At 39.8% G+C, this 26278-nt stretch overlaps 1 protein-coding gene across 6 annotated transcripts in view; it reads right to left on the bottom strand.

The window, feature by feature from the left end:
- The window catches only part of LOC120797388 (adhesion G protein-coupled receptor L3-like), a 212250-nt gene that overhangs the window by 9671 nt on the left and 176301 nt on the right, over positions 1-26278 (bottom strand). For 5 of the 6 annotated variants that reach the window (XM_040141016.1, XM_040141010.1, XM_040141014.1 and 2 more), the window contains 6 exons: positions 19151-19360; positions 17381-17601; positions 11577-11643; positions 9475-9566; positions 2124-2292; positions 1766-1891 (listed from right to left, as the gene is read on the bottom strand). In XM_040141016.1, coding sequence (XP_039996950.1) covers positions 1766-1891; positions 2124-2292; positions 9475-9566; positions 11577-11643; positions 17381-17601; positions 19151-19360 — 885 coding nt within the window. The remainder of the gene's footprint in view (positions 1-1765; positions 1892-2123; positions 2293-9474; positions 9567-11576; positions 11644-17380; positions 17602-19150; positions 19361-26278) is intronic. The other variant, XM_040141015.1, reaches the window with a different exon arrangement.

The raw sequence follows: 26278 nt of genomic DNA, 5'->3' as shown, positions 1-26278 counted from the left end.
CTGCTTTTATTGCAGTCTATGCCACCTTTTCACTTCACTCAGGTGTGTCAAGGGTCATGTCCTCAGCTCCCTAGAGTGATCTCTGATTGGATGCCATTTATAGTATCCTATCTCTAGAAATCTATCTAATCGATGGGGTCAGCAGCAATCTTTTAATTAAATAAAGCTTGTTGATTTTCCTGACTTAACTGTACACACAGTTTTCCTTAGCATTGAGGGATTATTAACAACTTTCAGGTGCACTTACTTTCAGTTTCATTTCCAAAATAAACAAGTGTTTACAACGGTGTGACCACTCATATTCCTTGTCCCTACATTATCAGATCTCAGCAGTTACTTTGTGAGTTCAATATTGTCATAACTGACAGGAATGATGGCCAACTCTCAAACAAAAGCAGTGTAATGTGTAATGTATGTCAGGTTTCAGCTTAATGAAGTCGTTTCCCCCACCATCACCAGCAACTACACGTGCAGCAACTGTCACAGCACCCCACCTTATCTCTTCCTGAAATTCTCCACTGCACAATGGCATTTATTAATAAAGGCTTAATCATCACATTAAACAGTAAACGAAATGAAAAATGCCCAGGCAGAGGCGTTATGATCAATACTGCTCTCTCCGTAGGATACGCTGTCTCAGGCACTTACATGACAAGCCCAGATGACAAGCAGCTCATATATTCGGCAACAGCAACATATACTGACACAGCTTATCTCATTAACATACTATATGTCATGTTGTCCCCGGCACTGGAGGCACAAATGGGTTGAAAATGACACTGCTATTTCTTCTTGTTTTTTTGGACAGATAAAAACTTGAATCTTTCATAGCCAGCTGATTAGAATGTACTTTGCTGATTACACATTCATTTAGATGCCTCGGAGTTTGCAATAAAAAAACGTGTCTTTGTGAGTGTTTTTATTCCTGTCTTGCTCATATGAAGTGACTGAGCATGGGGTTACGGCAATCTTGTCAAAGCACTGTGTATAATTAAACGCTTTCATCTGTATGCAGAATCCAGCTTGTATTGTGGGTTGCCACTGCATGCTTGACTCTAAGGACTATTTATAATTGAACACTGGAAGGAAATCACACGCTTTGGAATATGGATATGATGTTCAATTATAGTGTATCATGGCAATTCATCCTATACGTCATATAAAATGTGGGAGGAATCGATTGACAATTTACTTTACAAAGAGACTAACCACTTACGCACAGAATCCACATATCTTGGCACAGACAGTCATATCTGCATTTGTGAGCGTGAACAAATCCTCCCGTGGCGCGAGCCAAAACTTTAGTCGGTGAGTAAGTGTTGCTGTGCCAGTGTGCAGCCTAGACCTGCGGCAGTGAATTGAATTGCAGACTGACTTTATGTACTTAGAAAATGCTGAACTCAATGAGTATTAAATTTTCCCTCTATCACTCTCAAACAAGGACATTTGCTGCACTTCCTTGAAATCTATAATACATACATATACAGTCACCTTTAAAATCTTTTCTCATTTGTTCTGTTAGGAGGCGCATAGGAACCCGTATCCTCATTCCTCTGGCTACTGTATGCAGATTGAATTGTTGGAGCGCATGCACAAAATGTATTTTAAGATAAGATTTACTTGTAATCCATAACTGAATAAGCATAAATTGTCCTGGTTTAATTGAAAAAAAATAAAAAAATAACCCACTATATTAAGAACACACTGCATTAAGTGGGTAAAGAAATCAAAAACTAGTATAACATAGGGGAATGTGTCCTGCCACCTGTGACCCTGTAGAGTAACGTCCTGGAGCACGAGAGGCGGTGCCTTTTCCAGAGCCAACGGAGCTGTCCACACTTTTCCCACTGCAGCAGTGAGTACGCAAGCATTTTCCATACTCCTTACGCACCTGCACGAAATGAAAACAAAGATACAGCACAAATAAACAAACAATTAGACCATCCTCAGGGCACAATTTACTTTCCAGCATATCCTTTCATATTTTCCAGCATGTTTGCTGAAGCATGAAATAAATTTAATAATATGTGTAGTCAAAGGATGTCACAATATACAATGTTTACGTAGTAAGAGTTTAATATTGTTGTCAAGTAAAACAATATGTCTTAAGAATGAATACATACCTTTTTCTGCAGGACGCAGTGGAAGATGAAGATGAACATTCCTTGCAGGGAGTTGAAGATGGTGAACAGGTAGGCCATGACCACCGTGCTCTCGTTGACATACATCAGGCCAAAGGCCCAGGTCAGGCCCAACAGACACAGCAAAGCAATGGCCCCAATCACCCATGATCTGGAATATAAAGAAACATATTATAATCCATTTGACAAAGTTATTATAATTAAAATGTTTGAAAACTGGTTTAGAACTTATGAAAGGGTAAATTGTAGTGTAACAGTCTAAATTGTACCAAAATACCACATGTTGTGAGAATAAATGGAGGTACGGCTGATTTAAAGGCGCTATATGTACATTTACATGCTGCCAAAAGTAGTTTTTTGACGGTAGCGGGTGGTGATAACTGTCGCTTGCCAAGGGCTTCAGCCATCGTTGTGTTTACAAGACAAGAGGTTAGAGTAAGTAAACAGCTGTTAACGCTAGTGTTGGCTATGTAGCAATGGCAAAAGCTTACATATAGCACGTTTAAAAGTCACAACTTTAACTGTAGCATGTGCAACCACTGAATTAATCAAATTTCAAAATAAAAATCAGTTCAAGGCATAACACCACTCAAGATCAAGGTCTTTTCCATGAGAGGGAGAAAGGGCACAAAAAAACAATGAGGGAAAAGAAACTGATCATAAATGACAATGGATTCAATCATCCTTATTTTCTGTTTCTGTCCTTGTCTTTCAAGCAATGACATTGCCTATTTAAAAAGCCATAGATGATCATTTTTGATGATTGATATATGCGATAATAGAGGTCTATATAAATGGGAGGGTAACAATTATGCATGGTTTGGATGCAGGTAGACGAAATATATAGCTACCAATTGACAAACGTGAGTGCTGTATCTGCATTAGGGTACTAATATTTCTATAGAGTGAACTGTGAAAATGCAGGTGCCATTTAAAACTAATCTTGCTTGTCACATCTGTAGGCTATGTATATATAAGACAGGAGTGACTGTGTGCACACTAATGCGGCCTTCAACATGACTGAGTACTACACAATAAATCATGTTAATGATTCAGAGAGGCAGCTAGATGGATCTGGGTCCTGATTTGTTCATATGGGGGAGTAAATGAAAGATGGCATTATGGGAAAAGGGGCCCTTCCAATTTTGTCTTACTTGATCTCAGGTTCATAATCCTGATAGCTGAGCAACATGACAAGAACAAAATAACAAAAAGAAAACAGGCAGAAATAAATCAAATCACGTAACAAAGAGATGGAGAGGTGTAATCCAAAAAATGTGGCCACAAATACAATGTACAAATTTAGACATTAAGAGGGAAACAATACAACAAGAAGGAAGACGGCTTATTTTGGTAGCGGAGATTAAAGCTACATTCACGGCATCCCCATCCAAACATCAAGGCCAGACATTTATTCATTTTGGGAAGGGATTTGTTAGTGATTTACAGGTGCTAACCATAATTTTTTCGGTTCACAGAAGTATCTAGCTCCCCTCATAAATGCTTGCAGACTTTTGCATTTAAGCTATTACAAATGGGCCAGGTGTGCGGCAAAATAAATGATTTATGGATTCATCAGGGCAACCATTAAACATAACTTTCCCAGGGCTGTCTTAATGACCTGGTGGGAGAGGTACTTCATCAAAGCAATTGCCCCCAGAATGGACACAGAAACACAAGCAATGGGCACAAAGAGAACACAATATTGTCCTCTAACTAGTAGCAGTTTTGTTCAAAGGATGGTGGATAATAAAGACACAGGAGGTCATAAGAAATGCATCTGAGAGGACAGGATATGAAGAGGCTACGACTCATATCGCACAGGCTTATCTTCTTCTGAAGTATTCAGATAAAAAATATGAGGATGAATTTGAGGGCTGCATGGTAGGACCCTCAAGGCAAAACTTCTGAGACAGCAGAACAGTCACTGAAAAGCATAACTGCTCACTTAGAAACGAAGAGGGTGCATTTCAGTTGAGATTTATCCTGTAAGGACTGCTGCACGAAAGCTAGTATTACAATATCACTTACAGATCCTCCCATATTCTTGACATCATTTGGTTCAAAATAGTTTATGAATAATTGTAATTAAATATGTACATCAAACACATTTTGGAATGTCAAATATAGCAGGGATTTAAACAGTTTAAGGACCGAAGCTCAACTGTGCTTGTGACAAAACCGTAGATCCATCGGATTGGCTGTGCAATACATGTATATACTATCCATCATCCCTGAGGGCTGCAGCAGAGCACTTGTAGGCATCTGAAGCACAAAAAAGTGAAAAAGCTTTATTGAGCTAATCATTACGCAGAAATGCCAAAAAATGAGCAATTTTAGTCAGAGAACTACTTCAGACTGTGGCGTCAAATTACAACCAATTTCCTTCAAAATGGCTTAATTTGCGGAGGTGCCATTCATTGCAATGTCATAGATTATTTATGTATGAGATTGCAATTGGTCAATTCAACCTGTTTTAAATCTGCATAAAGTCATTTTATAGGCTGTTTCTGGGAGGAAAAGAGGAAGTGCTGTCATCAACCCGACAGGGTGTTAATTATTTAACCAAAGGTATGCTTAAAATGCTAATCACCTTAGAGTGTTTAAGACATCAAAAGTGCAAAGTTTTTGATGTTGGCAGAGATGTTTTTTTAATACTTTTTTAAATCTTTGACATCATCCTTGTTAGCATATCTCATTTGAAGTTTCTTACCTGCAAGGGGAGAAAGCTATGCAAAATAGAATTCACACCTTTCTCTAAAAAATGTTCTGTCCATCATGTTCTAAATATGCTGCATTCAAACAGAGATTTGGTATTTAAAGTCTCACTGGTGCAAAGGTCATGTTGTAATCCACGAATCACAGGGCAGTGGCAGCTACTGTCTCCATTATGGGTGAGGAGTGAAAAAACACATCAAACACAATATTAATTCTATTCTACACCCTCTAGTGAGAAATGTTGTATCTTACCAGTGCCATTCTACAATAACACATCCATCATAATAACGGTAGCTAAAATGAAGAGGAAAAAAATGGAAGATGTAAAACAGAAGGATGTTAAAGATAAACACAGTATAAGATAAAAAGGCAGGATGCGAGTGCTAATCAAAAGAAGAAAAAGAGGGACGGAGAAAGAGATGCACAGTGAAAGAGAGATGAAACGTTCATATTAAAACAAGGCAGCATGATGAAATCTGAACAGAAAACATGACATCAAACCATAAAGAGGAACCAAAGAGCAAAAAAGATGAGACAAAAGCAGATACACTTCATTAAACTAAGCTAAATTGACTTAATTAACCCATGCTATCAAGATCATCAAACCAGTTCACCTCGATAACTTGATGAAAAGCTCAAATGAAAACAAGGCAGTAACGATTCTGAAAAGATCAACTATAACAGTAAGAGAGCACAAGGATGTAATAAATATAATTTTTATCCAAGTTAACAGTGAATAACCACAATTTTTTGTCATTTTGTGCCCACTACTACTTTTTGGTGATGTGGCGATATGTTGAGCTAAGCAGTATCCCTTAGCCAACAATTCTCAGGCCATGTTTTTCTGACTGTGTCTGTGCAGTTGTGCATTGAGTAATGGGCTTTGACTTACAAACGGTGTCAGATGAACGAGTGCTGACAAATTCAGCGCAGCTTCATACCATTTTCCAATGGCTATCTGAAACCTTGCAGACTGTTTCAGGGTCAGTAAGCCTTGGGGTCAGGAGGTCGGTTGTTTGGTACATTATGGGAGGCTAGTGTTATAAATCATATGACACCGAGTACATCTTTGTGTGTATCTTGCAGTACCAAAGATGGGTAACATACATAAATGGATGACGAAAACGTGTACTACTACAGTATTTTAGTTCAGTCCATTTCTCAATGATGTACCTGCTGATGTGGTCCAGTTCTGGTCTGGAGCTATATAAAATTGCTCTGATAAGCAATCTATTTCCAGAGCAAGTAGTCAGTACATAAGCTACAGAGCCAATCAAGGGGGGTCTGTGTGGGCTGCAGGTGGTCTGCCAATATTTCTGTGAGTAATTCATAGTCGATATTTGAGATTGGGCCTGTGTATTTATTTGGACATATTCATACTGTAAGTGACAGTATGAACATACACATGTATCTGTTTGAGACTCTTTTGCTGAGGCATTTTGGTTTCTATCACTAGATCTGCTGTTGGTCAGAACCCACACCGTGAGGACAGTCTCAACTCTTGTTTTCATAGGGTAAAGGACATGGGAAAAGGCCATGTATTTCAATGCATGAAAGTGATCCATGGAAAAAAAAAGAGCAAAAAACCAAACCTAGAGTCAGATCATTTACAAATCAAGTCTCTGAGTCTGACCTTGACGGTTGTGTCAGCACTTCCTGCAGATGCTTCACAATTCCCTAGCCGTAACACAATTTCAGTCCTTTCATTTTTGCAAAGTGCGCACTATTGATTCACATTTTCTTTGTTAAAAGGCAGAATCAAATAGGACCAAAACACACAGCCTGTTATTTGACAGAATCTGATGAAAAACTTGGCGAAAAGAATGGAAAATGAATGCTTTTCCGTGTAGCCATAGCAGGAGGTATCAAATTTGGATGAACATATTATTATGTTCATCCAAATATAATAATATAGGGGACCTCATTATAGCTTTGACAAAGCAAGCCAAATGGAAATGGATCAGGAAACAGGGCTCTTATCAGTTGGATTAACAAAAACGTCAAGAATTCTTTGTACCAGCTATTCAAAAATCCATTACTAGGTTTGTGCCTGAAGACTTTCCTTAGTGGTTAGTAACTACCAGCTAGTTTCAAACTAGTCATTCACTAGTTTGAAATCGGTGCATCAGTAAAACAAAACAATCTTTAGAAATAATTTAAAATTACATTACAAATTACATTACTTACTAGCAATCATCTATGTTAACAGGATGTCAGTGTAGCATCAAAAGCTGTAACATACTTCCAAAAAAAACTGTTTTAGGGGGCTAACAATATGTTAAACTTAACTGCCAATCCTTATAGGTAAATGTAGGTATTAATATTTATTTACATATACATACATGAATTAATTGTATTCATTTAATTTAGAATAAATGGGAAACACCCACTAATGCAAATCTAGCTGACGTTATTTGGTCATTTAATCTTTTTTAATTTAGCTCTTTTAAGCAGCCTTTTATCAAGTTCCAGGTTAGATATGTCTACCAAATTACATTTTTCTTACACTCTTCGCTGTAAACGGGTCATATATTAGCAAGTTAATGTTAGTTTAGTCAGTTAATTCCTTGAGTTAGTGGGTGTACTGTAAATATTTCATAAAAACTAATATCTATGTCAGAACTAGTTTGTGTTGAGGAACCCATTTTAACTTAGTAAGTCTCGACTTAGTCAACACTTACATTATAACTAGACTAAATTTGAAAACAACTTGCTGATAAAACTGGAGGATAAAATTTCAAAGAGCAGCAAAAATTCTGTGTTTCACAGAAGCTACAAATCTAGTGAAAGATGAACATCTTTAAATATCCCACTCCTCCTACATGTCATCTTCAAGTTACTGTAATGTCAGTACAGGTCACAATTTGGTCCTGTTCAAAGGCAGCACTTTAAAACCATTGGTTGACTCAGGAACATCCTGGAGTGAATTTGCGACGGAAAAACCCACTGGCACAGTTTGGTCTGACATGGTGCAGCTAAAGCATGCTACATCCTGCTCGAAGAAGATTTTTTTTTTTATGTGTGCATCACTGTGCTGAGAGGAGCCGGGCAGACAGGGGCCACTGTGCTGAGACACAACCTGTGATATGATGCCGCACGAAAAAAAAACAACCAGAATGCCGGCCATAAAGTAGAATAATGCGTCCAGAGTGGCTTTAAAAAAAGCGAGGTAGACAGCAAAAACAGAGCAGAGACCCATATCTATCATAGCAAAGAGCCAGCAAAACAACTTTACACCATCTGTAGAAGGACTCTGCCTGGACACCAGGTAGCTAGAGCTTACGTCAGTGGTACTGACTGAAAATGCTGTGTCATTCTACAGGGTACAAGGATCTTAAAAACAACCTTTAAATGTCTTTTTCCACATTTTGGTGAAACATTTTGAAAAGTTACAGAACATGTTAATGAGTTCAGTGCTCAGTTTGTACAGTGAACTGCCAGAGACCACAATATTGAACATGTAATATTTCAATAGTTATACTGCACTAATCAAAAATTTCAAAAATTTATAAAATGACTATTTGTAATTTGAAAGGTGTCACTCATAGTGAGAGGTACTAACCAACAGTGCAGTTCCCCTGCTATGCTGAGATTGTCTTGCTTTTTTCAACTCACTGTTTTGGTTTTACAGCCTGCAACTTTACATTTTTGATGAGCCACCTATTTCTCTCAGGATTTGGTGGAGAACAAAACGGAGCGAAAAGGACAGTGAATATTAGACTCAAGATGAATTATAATTTAGCATTATTCCACAAGCAAGGATATTGCACTTCTTTGGCAGACATACTGTATATAGAAATCTAATATCTGAAACTTTGACAGTAAGATTTTACTATTTGACACTCGATTCCAGTTACCTTAGCAAAACCTTAGCAAATTAATTTCACTTGTAGAATAAATGTATAGCAAGGTATTCAAACTTTTACTAAGAAACCTGTAAACACCAAAGAAAGTTTGTACCTAAGTTTTACAATCATTATTGTCCCTCAAGCTTTCACATTATCTGAAAACAGGCAGGCACAGGCAGATAAACAGTCTCAAACACACATAACACACACACACAATATGAATATTCATCGGTAGCATGTTGACACCAAGATAACACCAGGTCAGGTCTGTCAAATTGCCTCCTGGCCTTTTCCCGTGCAGACAACAGTGTTCTTCAGATAATGATGGAGATTCAACAGAATACCTGTTTGATTTTAACCCTGCCTGACACAACCTTTCAGCATAATGGGAGGTGCTTACCATGCAGGCTCAGACTCCCGGGCCCTTGGGTTGGGTGTTCACAACCTTAAGTGCTTTTAATGAGGTTTCAAAATATCAAAGGGAGAGGAAAGACAACGTGACTTGCTCTAGAACAATGGTTAGAATACAGAGTACTATCCAAAAGTTGCTCAGTTCATTGAAAAACTGACGGAAACAGGAAGGAAAGCCAGCTCAAATTGAGTTGTACCGAGTACAATTCGGCTGTCATTCAGCTGTGAGTGCATTTGGTGGAAACCAGCACATCACACTCACATCGAAACATTCTTTCCATCTGCAACAAAATGTCACAACGAGTGCTATTTCTAGACAATTTTAATAGATATCTGGGTGATCTGAGAGCTCTTACTTGATGTTGTCCAGGCAACCGGAGTCTGGTTTCAAGATGGCCGTGTGATGGAACATCTTGTATAGAGCGATGCCCAGGAAGATTACATTGAGCTGAGAGAGCGAGACACAAAGAGAGAGAGAGAAAGAAACAGAGGGAGAGACAGATACGGGAATGAAGCTTGCATGTTTCCTGTTTCAGTTCCATTCATTTTAAATCAGGTCACTTTGTAGCACAAAGCTGGAATACTGCAGCCAGACTTGGTTTCCCACTTTGCCAAACAGAGCGCAAAATCCTATGAAACCTTTATGGTGGCGCAACGGACTAAACAGGGAATGGTGGGACAAGACAGCTGCATACTTGTATGAGGGAGCCTTTCCATCTGACTTATTCACACTTGTCTCATAATATTCACACTTAGAGGCAACCACAGGGAATAACTGCCACACTGCTGCTCTCTTTTACAGTTTTACACCTGGAAAAGAAAAAAAGAAAAAAAAGAAAAAAAAAGACATTTTTGGCATTGGTTAAATTTTTTGTAAAATGCTTGAGAAATTTTCAGCATTTATAACATCATGTTCCCAGCTATATCACAAGCAATGGCAGTCTTTATTGAGTGATTAATTATTTTATTAACACTTTGATGTGCCCTATTTGCCAAAAAATTGGACACTGATTTACCTTTCTGCTATGTGCAAGTGTGCCTGACTATGTTGTCTCCATGTACCAGATATTTATTTTAAATATGAATACAAATAGGAATAAGGAATGATATTTTAAAAAAAAAAAAAAAAAAAAACTTTTGCACCTGCGTTAGCCAACCACACTGTAATTAGTAGTAAAAATTAAAAAAAAGGACTTATGTTTGACTGCTGGATATCAAAAAAACTTACATTAAAAAGACCCACTCTGGCGTATGTCATTATTTTCTTTTTTCCTGTGAGTCAGTAATCATAAAAGTAAGAACATAAGTCAAATGTGGTCACGACATGGGGCTTTTTTTCCTGAACGACCCCTGAAAAATGACAGCAATTAGTAAGCTTTCGCTTACTTTCCTTACATTTATATGCTGTTGACAGTTGACATTTACACAATATGAGGTTAGAGTTTAAAAAAAACCTCACCAGTCTTAACTACTTAAAATGGCCAGACCCTCACCAAATTCCCAGGGGAGAACTGGATCTGAGCTCTAGCCTTCTTTCCAGCATACATACTCTTGTTTGTTAATCTAAAAGTGAAAGGAGTGAGTCATGAGGCACGCAGAGATGCATTGTGAATGATTACTTCAAACTGGAGCGTGAAAGCGCATTATGCATGTTTGAATTCAGCAACCAGATTGTAGCCGGGCAGTGAGAGACACATTAAAAATTGTTGGTAAAACACATTTTTTTGCAGTAAATAATCCTATTGGATGAGCATATTGTCACTATTTTTTCATTGTTAGGGATATCGATAAGTTGATTTATTGATTCCAAATATGTATTATGATGTCTGACTGTTGTCTTGGAAAATTAGGAGCACATCTCTGGGGACACTACAATAGTTACAGCTTGGGTTTAACGTAAAGATTTAAATGAAAACCAGTCTAATTTTCTAATTAAGTAGCTCAATAAATGAGCTATTCAATTAGAAAATGAGGGCAGTGCTAGTTAGGAAAGACACAGAAAGTATGTGTCTGTTGTTTTTGTATAATGCTTGTGTATCTGCACCCAGAACTGGGTTTGTGTCTGCAAGGAGGAGATGGAAAAAGGTAGTAGACTACAAGTTGGAACGGGAACAAAATCAATCATAATCGCAGTGCGGATTACTCCAACACTGCATACTGAGCAGAGTTCATTCTCTCTTTCTCTTTCTCTCTCTTTCTCTGTCTCTCTCTCCCCCACCACCCCCCAAAATTGTCTCAGCCGGTTACTGCAGCAGGGTAACAAACTGCAATGCATTTTGTACACCCCTCATTCGTTTTTCTGGACGGCTCCATGCCCGGTGGTGCCATATATGCTCAACAGGGCAGAGAAAAGTGGGAGGATAAGAGCTAGAAAAAGGGATCTCGGTGGACCATTTAAGTGATGACCCGCAGGCTAAGCAGGGTTAATGAGCAGACATTGGGGGGGGGGCATGCTTACCATAATTATCAAGGTTGCTGGTCCAATGAAACTCCAAATGAAGTAGGTGTCCAAACGAAGCCAGCAACTGCAATGAAATAGATAGAGTGAGAGGAGAGGGGGATTTGTAGTAAGAGAGAGGATGGTGAATATGAGCAGAGAAAGTGAGGAATGGGAAAAAGAGAGAGAGAAAGATTTGAGGTTATAGCTTTATACTCCTGCTCAGAGGATATACGTGGAAGGCTGGAGTGACACAGAGGAAAACACACTTGAAAAAGACCTGAAAAGTTATGGCCATCAGTAAGAATTTGGAGAAAATGAAAGTAAGAATGATGACAAAACAGGTATATTATTCAAAGTGAAAGAGAAAACAGGAATGGGATGTAGCTAAAACTGTTAAAGATGGCTGACAGTGACTGGACTTTAGTTAAATTATTTTTCAATTTGTTGGGTTAAGGTACCAAATCTTGATCATAGATGATAATTTATGGATGATTCAATTAGTTCTCCATTGAATCCTAACTATATCATTCCAAGGGAATTAGATTGACCTTGACCCTGACAGAATTGGCCACACACAGTCCTTAAGCACTCAACTAAGTGTCTTACATGTTCATGTTAAATGTGATGACTATGTAGGACTACTGTAATTATGTCAATGATGAAATAGCGCTCTTCTGACCTCGTATTTCATATCAAAACATAACAGATAGTCAATTCTTCTCTGCTGGGTAAAATTAAATACAGACCAGAAGCAACAGGGCCAGCGGAAGGTGACAGTTTTCCTTTGAAATGGAGAGGGGAAAAAAAAGGAAAAAAAAAACTTGATTCATGACCTGTGGTTGAATTATTAATCTTTTAATCTCCGCTACTGCAGCAGATACACGCCTCCATTTTTGGACACTGGAAAATTACAGTTCATACGGCAGCGTTGTCATTCAGGCTGACAGAGAGGGAAAATGGAAGTGGCAGAGAATTAACTGTAATTCCCTTGCATTTTAAGGCAAACTGAAGTGTATGAGGCACTTGAGAGGAACACACCACTGGGCTTTAACAGTGACTGTCGTGAAAAAAAGTGCTGAAGACAAAACTGCAAAGAGCAGCAACTATGTATGTCTCAAAAATATGGCACACTGCTTAGAAATGTTATTTCCGACGAAAATGTAGGTGTCTTTTTTCCACACGATGCAGAGACAATGTGATAGCAAAACAAAGCAAGATACAATGAGCCGTGATATGATGAATGCTATTTTGGTCCAATTTCCTTGGAGGAAAATACAAAATGAGGCATCTTCATTATTTACAGCAATACAGCCGACAAATTGAACATTCAGGCTAAAAACCGCGACTGCCATGGAGAAGTTTGTGCATGTTTCACTTTTTGTTGCCAAAGAACTTGCAGACAAACAATAAAGAATACTGTATGAGAAGTGACAGGACGAAAATTGACTGTTCCTTTGCTGTTACAGGGACTTGATATGTCTGCCCCTCACTGATATCAATGGATGAGAGGAGGCAACACAGAAAAACACATATGGACGCACAAAGAAGTGAAGAAGCACAAACAAAAACTGAAGAACATGCACAGAACTCTGGCGGCTCATCAAAGCACGTGCTCCGAACGTCGCTTTTATAAATTATGCTGAAGGTTCTATTGTTTGTTTTTGCCTTCTTCTTCTTCAGATCATAGAAAGACTTGAAGGCATGGTGGGCGGCAGGAGCTGCAGGCTGTCATTTTTTTTAATGCCTCCTCTACCTCCGCTTCTCCACTTGTGTCACGGTTGTGTGTGGCCTTCGGAGCACATCTAGTTTTATCTCCCCCCCCTGTTGTACTACTTTTTGCATTATTCCTTTAGTAACCAAGCAATCAAAACCGTTAACGTTTGCCAGTCAAAGCACAAGCCACGCTTGTGCCAACAGCTTGAGCTGAGTATTCTGGCATTCGTGCTATCAATCTGCAATGAGCCGACACAGGATATCTTTTGAACAAAGGCAACTTAATCTGCAAAGACATCTTTGCAACAGAGACAGTCATTTCATTGGCGTGATAGTGAGCTGGTGACCCAGTGAGTGCGTGAATTAATGTGAAATATTTGGGCCAGGAAAATGACTAGCAGCTTTTTGCTTCTGTCTTAAGTCCCGAGGAACATTTTGCCTTTAAATATGCCTTTTAATACATGCCTATTGTTCTGCAACACTGATTAAAGGCACCCTGTGAAGTTTTGACCACCAGTGGCTATGGTGCAATGTTTTGATGAGCAGGCCCCAGTTTTGTTTGTCTCGTGTGTTATTCTAGCAATTCAAATTCCTGTCAATGGAAAAATGCTGACAAAGAAAGTGCTCAAGGTACAACTACAACGTGCAAGGTGAGGGTCACATGACAGATGGAGACAGCCGAAGGCATCAGTAGGCCACTTTTTGGTAGCCCTTCTAGCTTTTGTAGTTGTACAGTAAGACGGTAATCAGTGGAGAAGTGCATAACACAACTGTCCTTGACATATAACTAAAAGTCTTTACACCAAAGAGAAAAAAAATGCTTAAGTTTGTTAATCCACCTACTACTTTTCTTTACTCTTTCAGATCTATTAAACATTAACTAATCACTAAGGTTTACATGCAATCAATGAAACAATTTTGAAAATGACTGAGAGAAACAAATTTAATAAAGGCTTGTTGCAAGTCAACCTCTCGCTAAAATAGGACATTATACATAGAAAAATAAAATTACTCATATTTTAAAAGAGGAAGGATCCCTTTAACAAAAGTTACTTTCCAGTTGCTTACTTCACCACTGTCAACAAGCAAAAGACTTCTACTAACTCTGTTCAGAATGTCAGGCATCAGATAATCAGATCTCAGGTAATAAAGAAGTCTCAACCAAATGCTACTGTAGTGAGACAATTGTTGGTAATTAAAACAAAACAAAACAGTTATTTCCATCGTAACATCTTTAAAATGAGAATCGCCTAAACGACAAAGTCAAACCCACAGCATGTAATAGTAGCTTGCACAACAAGCAGTGGTAAACATGCTAGCAGATTATCTAGTCAGGGCCAATCCAGAAAATCGAATCTCCTGAATGCTAGCCATTGTCAAAATAGATGTAAACAGAACAGGATTCAATATATTCCCAAAAAAAAAAAAAAATGGCCTTGCAAATGTTGGAGGGAAAAGGATAGAAATGCATTCAAAATGTTTGTTAGCCATCAAGGATAACACAATGGCTTTGGTGAGACACACTGAATGTAAATATAACTGTATTTATTTACAGGAGAACTCCACAGTGGACCTTTAACAATACCCACCATTATTCTGCAGCCACAACAGACTAGACTACTGTAAAGGCAACTAGATTACTGAAACTAAAATGTAATTCTCCTGAGTTTACAGATGGCTGATGTATTGCTTTCATTAAACTGGATAAATTACACGGAATCACAGGCATTATTTTGCTGACCATTAAGAAGCCTCCCTGGACTAGAGGTAAGTAAAGTGCCTTGCTGAAGGGCACATTTAGAGTAATTACCTCCACCAAAGAGGATGTTTTCACCCGTGTCTGTTATTTGGTTTATTTGTTTGTTGGTTTGTTTGTTGGTCAAAGCGGGATTACGCAAAAAGTACTGAACCGATTTTGCACCAAAATTGCTAGAGGGATGGGGCATGGGCCAAGGGAGAACCCATCACATTTTGGTGTAGATCCAGTTAAAGAGGCAGATCCAGGATTTTTTTTAATCATTTTCCTTAACTTTGTGAGATAAGCCTTTTTTTCGCCTTGGCGGAGGTATGTGCTCTACTGAGTGCTGGTCTAGTTATTGAGAGCAACTGAATGTAAATCCTACATTACTTTCCTGGGATCACAGATTAATTGATCTCCGACTCTGAACAGGTGACTTCACAAACTAGCTGACCTTCAGTTATTATGAGAATGACATGGCTTCATTCAGCTTTTGCACCCAGGTCACTTCTGACCATAACTTGCTGGATATTTCTACTCAAAATAAGGTGCCCCATGATAACACTGCCATGGTCCCCAAATCAATTTGAAGCAGGACCACATGCCCTCCCCCACATTCTGCTATTCACCACGTGTCACGCCTTGTCCCTTCCCTCATCCTTCAGTGGCTGAGTGTAATTGTTCCACCGGTGGCAGGCTTTAATTATTCACATGATGCCAGGGCTCAGCCAGTGGCAGCTATCACCTCATCCATCACCATGACCTATTGCTCCACCAATCTACAAATGCACTGTCTACTACTTGCGTGTGTGTGGCAGTCTATAGGTGTGTGCCATATATGATAAACATCTTGGAAGCCAACTGCTGATGCTGGTCTTCATTATTTTCAGATGGGTTTGAGATTAACAGAGAGGAATTGAGGGCGATCCTCTGCCTTACATTACACTGCTTTATAGACCACTTTGTATTTCAGAGGAAAGGGCTGGTAAAATATATCTTACTGGGCTTCTGTAGGAAACACTAAAAGGCAGTCTATGCTGCTCCCCATCTTTTTTTTAATCTCCTGTCTTTTTCTCTCTCTTTCACTCTCCATCACCCTGTTCTTTCTCCCTCCTCCCTCCTCTAAATCTCTCCATCCCCATGCTGTAATTTGCACATCCTAAAATGCTGAAGACATTAACCACAATGGCCTGACATTCATCCAGCAATACTATCTCCTGAAGTTAGCCTTTTTCACTGTCAAAACAATGTCAATTCAGCAGTGGGGACATGTACGCAGCTTCAGTAACTGTTCTGCTTCATTAAAAGTTGATGATGAGTGTTAGCTATTGGAGCGTAATCTGCAACATTGTTAAAGCCCCTCAAAGCAACACAAACAGTTGTCAAGTTGTTAGTAGGGTCCCTGTTGTTTTGGTTACACACAGAAAGGGGTTAAGCAAGAGAAGACTTGTTGTTTTTGGCCTTTTTTTGGGTTTGTTTTTCCCCACTTAACCCCACCAGATCAGGGTGTAGACCCAAGATTCAGATTCTACACTGTTTTTCAAAAACTCCAGACATGTAATTTTTTCTTTTTATGAAGTGAAACAGCAGCATTAAGCCGGTTTCTTTTAAACATGCTGGAGAAATTGAATTGTTAATTTAACGAAAAATAACAGCCAGAAAACGCATATATATATATATATATATATATATATATATATATATATATATCTCAGCTGGTAGAGCAGGCTGGTTAGAGTAGGGTTAGTGGTCGATTCCCGGGTCCTCAGGACCACAAGATGCTCAAATGTCCTTGAGCAAGTCACTGACCCTCAATTTGCTCCCCATGTATGTGTCATACACATACATGGGTCATACACATACAATGCTCTGTAATGTAATTTAGAGGCTGGTAGAATAGAGGTCAATTGCATAGCAAAAGAAAAAAAATTACCTGCCTGGAAGACACATCTTTCAGACTCTGTCACCCAGTGTTAAAAGCAGGCATTCTCATGCTTCTCCAGAGCGACGGAGGGCATTATAAAACTGTTTTCATAGGCTTAGTAGTACTCCACAAGACCAGTAAATGGATCTTGATGTGTAAAATTGTTGGAGTTGTCCCCTAACATTAAATACATCCCTGAAAGGATCTGTTCATTAAGTGGACTAATGCACTTTTCAAGGAAGCTGTCCGTGTACTCTACAGTAATTCATAGCTTGGAATTCTACTCACGCAAAAATGAACGTCAAATCAATTATTTTCTAAAACAGAAAAAGGTACCATCATGTAATCTTTTGAGTATTACACACAGAAAGGAAGCCAATTCCCGTGCAGCTTTCAGAAAGATTGTGAAGTCTAATGTGCTCACAAGCTCGCTCCACATGTACTCACACTCGGTCGGTGCCATAACTACGGTAGTCCACCGCAGCGGAAACGGCCACAATTAGCGCTGGAACTCCGTAGCCCACCAGGTAGAAGTAGCGGCGGCGCGAGTGCTCGCTCTCAAAAACCTCCACCAGCATGATGTATAGCTGCACGCCCTCCAGAAACATCCACGTGAACGCCGCCAGGAAGAAGAAGTGGAGCAGGGCGGCAAAGACGGCACAAGCAATCTGGGAAAGTTGTATGGTGACGGAGGGAATGAGAGAGATAAAGAGGGAGGGGGAAAAAATGGGAGATCTGAGCATTAACTGTTGAAAACATTTTCGATCCAGTCACTTTTGGGCATTTAACCCTTTCTGAAGGATTACATGCCTTGCTAATGGCCATAATATGAGCGTGTCATCCAAGTGACTATAACGGAGCAGCTTTTTCTGACCTCTCCATGTTTGTGTCTTCCCGACAATTAGCATTGCTAAGCTTTGTTTGGCTGAAGTCATTGGATGTTTGCCTGTAGTGACTGGCAGAAGAGTGCTGCCGCTATTGAGTCCATGTGGTCCTGTTTGTTTGCTTGGTAGCTGGCATGGATGAAAGAGGGATATGATTGAAGAAGTGAAATCAACAGTCCAAGGGCCAATTGGAGCTCACTGCATTTTATACCATGGCCAGGTGCAAGCACATAATGTAGAGACACTTCCTGCACTGATGGAGGTACATACAGATGAGAAATGAATACAGCAGACTGTCATTGGCATGTATACACACGCCCACACACTTTCTAACAATAATAAGAAACAGTACTTACATAGCTTGATCTAATTATTGGCACAGTTTAACATAACTAGCGTATTTTGTCACTGAAATGGATTCAATTAAATAACTAAAAGGTTGAGTGGACATTAATTGCAGTCCGGGAGAGTGATCTTAGAGCTGGGCTGTGAATCACACCTATAAAATGTTATGGAAGGGAAAGGTGTGGGGCCAAAGCATTATCTTTAACTTCACAGGGAAGTAGCTTTGTTGCTCAACTGTGGCCTGTGAGTTTTGGCTGAGATACTTACAGTGAGCAAAATATAGATTTGTTTTGGTAGCATGAGTTTGGATAGAAGGGCCTATCATTTTTATTCACCTACAGTGGTAATGCATTTGTGAACTGTTTTGGGTAATATGATAAACAATGACAATAAATAAATAACTCAAATTATTAAAAAAAAACTGCTAGCAATAAGACGTATTCCAGTGTCTGACCCCATTATACATTTATAGGCACAGACATCAAACTGTGCTCTGACGGAACACTCACAATCACTAAACCTCTTTTTTCCCTCCGAGAGCAAAGCTAACTGTGTACTCTGCCTCATTAGCAAGCTAAAATGGCATGATTGCAATAAGATGTGGGTGGAATAAAGCCCTCTGCGGTCCTGTGTACATGTAATGACTCCACATTTGTCCACAGTGTGAGTGCAGAGCACGCACACTTGACGATGACTGTACAGGGACAGTGACACTGGTTTCAAGTCAACATCTGAGACTTCAAATGAATTTAATTTAATCCTTAAACCAAACCTTGGCAATTTTTAACTATTCCTTTATTTTTTTCTGTTTTACCTCTATTACAGCATATGCATTGTCAAGTGATGACTCTATTAATAGTTGCTTATATTAATATCTGCTTTAATGGTTTTCATTGTTTTGCAGTGCTTCTTGCAGCATGCTAACTGTGATGGTGCTAAATAGATCAATACTTTACAGTCGTCATCTCGACACCAGCAGTAGTCTTACCGGCTGGTCACCCCGATTGATGCCCACCAGGAACAGGGACTCAGCAATGAACAGGCTGATGCACAGGTTCTTATGGATGGTGTTGCGATCACTCTGGAGGCCACGGAAGAAGCAGAAGGTGAACAGGCTGATGAGCAGGCAGACCAGGGACAGGAGGATGCCGACCCAGGTAATGACATCCAGAAGCATGTCGTGAACAGGGTCTGTGTTCTGAGAGAAAGTGAAACATCCAGTCCATCTCTGGTTCTCATCATGTTGGAAAAAAAACACATTTTTACAAATATTTTTCTCATTATTGTAACCAGAACCACATTGGTCTTTGACAAGAATCTAAGGAAAAGATAATGTATGTACATCATGTACAGGGATTCATTTGTAAAGCAAAACAAAAACAAAACACAAAACAATTTATCGTAAAAATGAACTAAATAAATCACCATCATATCAATGGAATAAACCCTAAAGCTTTTATTTTCATTTATTTTCTTTTTTAGATGGACCAGAGGGAGTGGTGAGGTTGGGGGATGTAAAGTGCATTCACTCTACCCTCCAATAAACCACTACACATGGAGCCACAGGTGGCAGATATGAATCATGAATTAGTCAGTGTGAATCAATCTGAAATGCACCCCTATTGTTTCATTTTGGTCAGGAAACCAAGTTAGCAGTCCAAAGGGCCGCAGGTGTTTAAGGCCATCGCAACAGGAATACCATCAAACCACAGCATGGTCAATAAGTTTCACTGCGCCTTTTAGATAATTTTCTCTTTTCTCCTGTGTAAATGTGTGGTATAATAGATGACACCTTACCAATAAGCAGTTTCAAAAGTTGAAAGGCCCTAATCCTTTTTTACATGTTCAGCAACCTCGTGGATTTCCTCTTAAAAGATTTAACATTGAACAAGCACACATAAATGAAACAGTTATAGTGCAATTCACATGTGGAATTAGGAAATGCACTGTCCTCATCTGACAATTCTGCATCAAGCTACCAGTGGGGAAGAATAGACTTGCCAAGACGGATGCCAAAACATGAGCTTGGCATTTAAAAACTGTCTCATACACGTAAAACATGGAGATTAGCATCAGAGAGTGACATCTTGATTTATTAACTAAACATAATTACTGCATCCAAACATTTTGGTCAGCCTCTGAGGCGTCCTTATTTCCCAAAGGAATCATCCTCTTTTTCAGCATCCTGGGCATTGATTTAAAGAAGAGGGAGGAGGGGTGAGGGAAGTGGGTAATTTTGGGTAATTTTAAAGAAATCTGCCAACCTCCTTACAATTGACTGTCATCCCTGCTGGGAGTCAAGGACTATCTGGGTGGAACTTTTGAGTTTTGAAATGATGGCTATGCCTGAATGAAGATCAAATAGACATTATTTCAATACAGAAGAATGTAATAAATACTTAAAGGCAGACAGTTTATTAGCATTGACGGGCAGTTAAAAATCCGCAGAGGTGAAAGCTAAGATACATTCCCCTCAACTGTGTATACATCAAGCACTGACACTATATATTAACCGCAAGACTTTGAGTACAGTTTGCTTGTTTGATATCAAAGGCTGTGTACTCAGTCTTGGCCTCCAGCAAATAATGTATGACTCCGAGCTATAGCATAGGACAAACCCAAGAAAATATTTGCTTACGTTGAAAAATAACCCCGCAAAAGCATACTGTCTGTTTAATATGTCTCAAACAAGCACCTCTTTAAATCATATTTCGGTCACAGTCAGCAGTATTTCCTGCAGGGGCAGGGAGAGAGGGACCACCCCCCCCAGTCAGGTAAAAGTGAGAAAACTTGGGCGATGGAGTATCGCACAACAGCCTTGTTTGGTGGCAGCTCAGCCAACGCTTGCAGAGAGGGGAACAGATGCTGATCATTAAGGGGCTCTGGTACAATAACAGCCGCAGTGCTCCTTGAGTCTGGGGAAAGCGCTCTTTTGATTTTCCTGCCTGATGAGCCGTTGTGTATACGTTGGAGGGGTGGAGGGGCTGGAAAAGATGTTATATGGAGCAGACGTCTCTTTGTGTATATGTGTGTCTGTCTGTATGAAAGTAAGGCTGATTTCAGCCCCCTTACTTTAAAGGAGTGCCTACGCAGTGGGTGGCAACAGATGTTGATGTTTGTGCTCGCATGCTCTGTAGGTGTGTGGTGCATGTGACACACAAGTCTGTTTTCGGTCCGCTGCATGACATTGGTATTGATACAGTGGGTGGTAATAGCTGCAGTGCATTGCGAGTGGACCCTAAGGTCTCCTGGGCTAGCGAGCTGTGCCGTGGCTGCAGGCTCTATCCATCACAATTTCACCTTCAATTGGAGAGGGGCCAGGTCAGAGAGAAAGACAAGGCAACAGAGGAAAAAGAGACAAAGCTATAGACACAAAGAGAGAAGGGCAGGGAGCATATCTACACCTGGGTGATGGATTTACTGTGGAATGATTTCTTTGTTCTGGGTGGTGGATGATAGCAGAGACGTCAGCAGCCACAATGTCTCTGTTGAAAAGTTCCCGTTTGCTGAGGGCTCTGCCCAGGCAGGATGGCAAATGATGTGATCTGTAGAGCCTCTGCACCTAAACACACACTGACAATCCTCAATGATGGGAATCCGTATAGGGGTCTTTGAAGTAGGCAGGTAAAATTTGCTCTGAAATCAACTCGCTGTGTTGCGAGGGCAGCCAAGTCATACAGCATCCATGTTACTTTGCAGGCGGGGAACATTTGTACACATTCGATTTGTCTTCCAATCTTTCTCTCCTACATTTTTCTCTTATTTCTTAAACACACTTATTTCTCATTCCAGGGATGCCCAAGGAGATTGGCTTTGCCTCTGATCTGCTCACACATTGCACAAAATAAGGTTTCTGGGCACTTGAGCAGTCTGACGAAGAGGAGCAGATGTAGCAATTAGCACTGGTCTTTCTGGCCAAGCCATCTGAACCTGACATCACATCATATGCACTTAATTGCCATAACATCCTGTATTTAGGGCCAAAATCTTGTGAACCAGGTCTCAGAAAGTGTAAGAGGGTGAAATGGTGAAGAGAGCAGAGCGTCAATCCTTTATACCTCAAGAACTGCTCTCCGCAATCCAATTAAAATGCATAAATCTCCCTATATGCCTCCAGAGCTGGGCTTTGACTCATGAAATACAGTCAGGCAGAGCAGACAGTTGCGCTAAGGGGTAGTGGCCCACTGCAGGGAGTCATGTGACAAGTTCACCTACGGTATGACCGAGGATTTATGATCTGCACAGGGATGAGGAACAGTTGCAGGGAGGGCTTATGAATCAGGGGTCCTGGTAAATTTGTCACATTTCAAAGGGCTGGGAGAAAGATTCTAGGTTGCATGGCGGGAGATGACATTCAGCACATGTATCTAATATCACACTATGTTCTAAGCTACAATAACTATAATATCAGCATGCATTTCGGTTGCTATGGCAGTTTAAAGGGTCTCTGTCTTCTCCGTCTGTGCCTTAAACATATAAATAGAATTATTTTGAACCATCTCTCCCGCTGTGCGTACAGTACTGTGCCATGCTTATATGTTACCTCATAAAATACACAACTAACCTTGACTGTCCTTCCTCATCATAGTTACTGTCTGATGGTGCCAGCGTGGAGATGTTTTGTAAAGACAGTGATGAATGTTACCCAAATATCACCCTCTCCATCATCCAGTGGGATGTCCCATTGATTTATACTTACTGGTCTGTCGGGAATAGTGCCACTTACCAGTAGCTCAATGCCTCCCTGGAGCCTATCTTAGCACATACATCTACTACGTAAATAATGGCCTGTAGGTGGAACCAGAGCAGGTCTATATTTCTTTAGCTGGGGCTTGCGCTTTATCCCACATTAAGATTTTTTTTTCTTAATGCCCACTAGCTATCTTCAAAAATGGCAGACTTAAATTCAAGAAAAGGGTTCAATAAGGAGCTTTTCGAGCTTGGATGGGCATAAGCCATTAGGTAATCTTAAACATATGTCTAAGGCAGAGCGTGATGAAATAGTGGTCCATTGGTGTTTGTTGTGGCATTCACTGAGCTTCTACAGTACTGAAGCCCAAGTGACCCAGAAAGGTTTATGTAACGAAGAGACTTATCTGTGCACCAAAAACAAGTTAACATCACCACGATTATGTATTGATATGGAGGTCAAAAGATCTCATTTGAAATGTTCATGTGGTGTGCAAGTTCAGCACCACCGCTGACGGAGTTAAATCCGGCCTTTTGATATTGAGGTGAGCGGAAGGAATTTACTTCCAATACATTTTAAGCATCTTTGATCGCAGTAAAAGTCTCAAGGCTCAGTAATGGGACATCTCAAGGTTAGAATCATCAGCGTTCTTGGCAAAGTCACATCAAAGTACACCCACTCTCACATCGCTCCCCTCCATAACTCTGTTTGCTATCATTCTGAAAAGATACAACAGAGACATATAATCTCTCACACGCAGCTGCCGTCTTTGAGTGCAGCTTTAATTTGTTTATGTGGCCAACAGCGCTTCTCTGCTCGGATTGCAGGATCAGTCAGAGGCACCAGCTCTCTGGCTAGATAGCTCAAAATTAGCAAACAAAGGGCTCAAGTGGTGACACAGGCAGCAGTGACAGCACTCGATGCCCTTCTCATCGTATGAGTGGTCGTTACCTCCTGCATCTGACCGATATCGTGTGAATGGGTGTACTCCTGAAAAGGAGGAGGCTTGGTTTAGATATTTCTCCTAAATGAGTTCTTGTGAGTCTACTACTTTGAAAAGGTTTCACATTTGGTAATTTGGTAAGACTATTACATCAGAAACCACCGAGGCTCTAAACATCTTTGGGTACTCGTTCGCAAATTTTCAGCAACGTTCCAACATCTACAGTATGTGAATTAGAAATTATTCTGAGGAATTAATTGACTTCAAACATAATTAATCCCGATGAGACACAGTGTGGAGTCTCCACTGCTGACTGTGTCTAATAATCTCACAGTCTGTACAGTACATTCTAGCTGAAAGGTTTCTTATGAATATGAATGTGTGGGCAAAGTTTTTACCTTGCCCACATTTAAAAACCAATGTCAGGTTGAGTGTGATTACAAGGCTTATTGTATAAAAGTTTATTATTGTACATATTTTCATTTTATAATAAATGTTTGGTATCAAAGGAGTGAAAGTTTAGTCAGCAAGACCTTGGAAGTCCTAAAGTTTATGGTAGGTAACCAACTAAAGACACGTAGGACATGCCAGGTCTGATAATACATAATGACTGTATAATTATTGTTATTTCCAATTGACAATGCAACACACAACACTTGGAGAAAATCAGTTTCTACAAACGAACTTTTTCACACGGCACCGGCTTTCTTTTTCTACTTGATATGAGCTGAAATATTAACACACTTGAATTTTGCTCGGTAAAACTGTTCAAATTCAAGCATCCAAAACCATACAGCAATCACCGACAAGGACAAAATGACAGCGTTCATATTGTCACATGCACAAGCAGGAACATTTTGCTTGACTTCTAATTTGCGCTAAGTATGTGGCACTTTGAATGCAATCATAACTTTGTGCTAAAAATGTAACACTACAAGTGCGATATAGACAACAATTTATTAGGCGGAGCATAAAGATCTCTGAATATAACACTACCATTATTTTAAACTAGCGTGCATACAATCCATTGGCCAAAAAAACAAGATGAAAGATGATGGTGATACTGTAGCAAGCCTCTGTCCTCCAAAGGAGAACTGGAATTATGGCTTGCCTATCTTTTTTTTTTTTTCTGAGATGCCATTGAAAAATAAACAAGGTTAGAATATAATCTGTTGCTCTGAGGGTAATGAGTAATAACAATGCAGAGATGAGCTGTGGTATGTTCTGTTGCCATGGATACAAAAACAGATAGTCAATTTATAAAATTTCTTTCTCTGCCTCTCTCTTGTGCACACACATTCCACTTTCTCTCCATTCACTGTGTTCTCAGATGCAACACAGTGACAGTTTGTCAACTAAAAATAAATAAAAACCTCTGAATCTCCCATTTAATGGCACCTTCCAACAAGCGGCCTTTTATTACATACAAGTGGGAAAGATAAAGAATAAGAGAAGGTGAAAATCGCTATCAGTCAGAACTGCGGTGTAACCACTGTCCACTTTCCTCCGATGAATGCAGAGCCACAAGCAAGCCAGGCTTTCCAAAATGTTAGGGACTGGCCTGACTGAATGCGTTCCTTTTACTGCTTTTTTTTTTTTTTTTTTTTTTTCTTTCGCTGCTATGCTTTCACTGCGTGAAGGCTCCCATTCTTCGCAGTTCCCTCTCTATTCGAGACTCGGCTACAGCCCTGCAAACCGTTTAATGGGTCCAAAAGTCATGCTGCTGAGTGACAAACAGGGGCTCTCTTTACCTAGAAATAAACCACACCATCACAGAGCCCCCTGGAGTCATGTGTGCGGAGAGAAAAAGTTTTTACTGAATTTTAGATTTTGTGTATGATTGCATGCATGAAATTATTTGCTATTGAGTTTGTGCATTGTATCTCTGAGAGAGATAGAGTTTTACTGGGGAATAGATGGAGGTGGACAGGGGCCAACTGGGACGGCGCTCACAGAGAGGCTCTGGAGAGACAGATGCCATACCAGATACCAAGACCTACTCTGCTATGTCAGCAGCTAGCTCCTCAAACTTGCTTTGACAGAAATAATTAAGCCGCCTGTCAGCGTAAGATCGACAACACAGCTTCTTCCGTGAGCTGTTACTCTCCTATCTTTCCCTTTTCCAACTCGCTCGATTTTTCCATTTCTGTCCTCTTTAACCATCTCCTTTACATTTCTTTTTTTTTCCAGCTTTGTGAGAGCTGCTCACAGTAATCACTCCAAGCAAATTCAACGGCCAAATTAATTATTTTTTTTTTTTTACTAGAACAGGTTTTTTTTCTGCAACTTCCATTAGCACCTATTAATTGCTCTCCTCCACTCCACATCACATGTACTGTACTGTACTTATTTCACTTTGTTTCTGTGGCTACCCTGAAGGCAAAAAAAGAAATGGTACACTGAGAGAACTCTGCAATGTGGGGATACAATGTAAATGTTTTCTTTTTTCTTCCTTTCTGTATTTACATAAATGAAGAAACAAA

The sequence above is a fragment of the Xiphias gladius genome, chromosome 12 (genome assembly GCF_016859285.1).
Source record: "Xiphias gladius isolate SHS-SW01 ecotype Sanya breed wild chromosome 12, ASM1685928v1, whole genome shotgun sequence".
Classification (NCBI taxonomy): domain Eukaryota; kingdom Metazoa; phylum Chordata; class Actinopteri; order Istiophoriformes; family Xiphiidae; genus Xiphias; species Xiphias gladius.
This window is presented reverse-complemented; position numbering and strand designations above follow the sequence as displayed.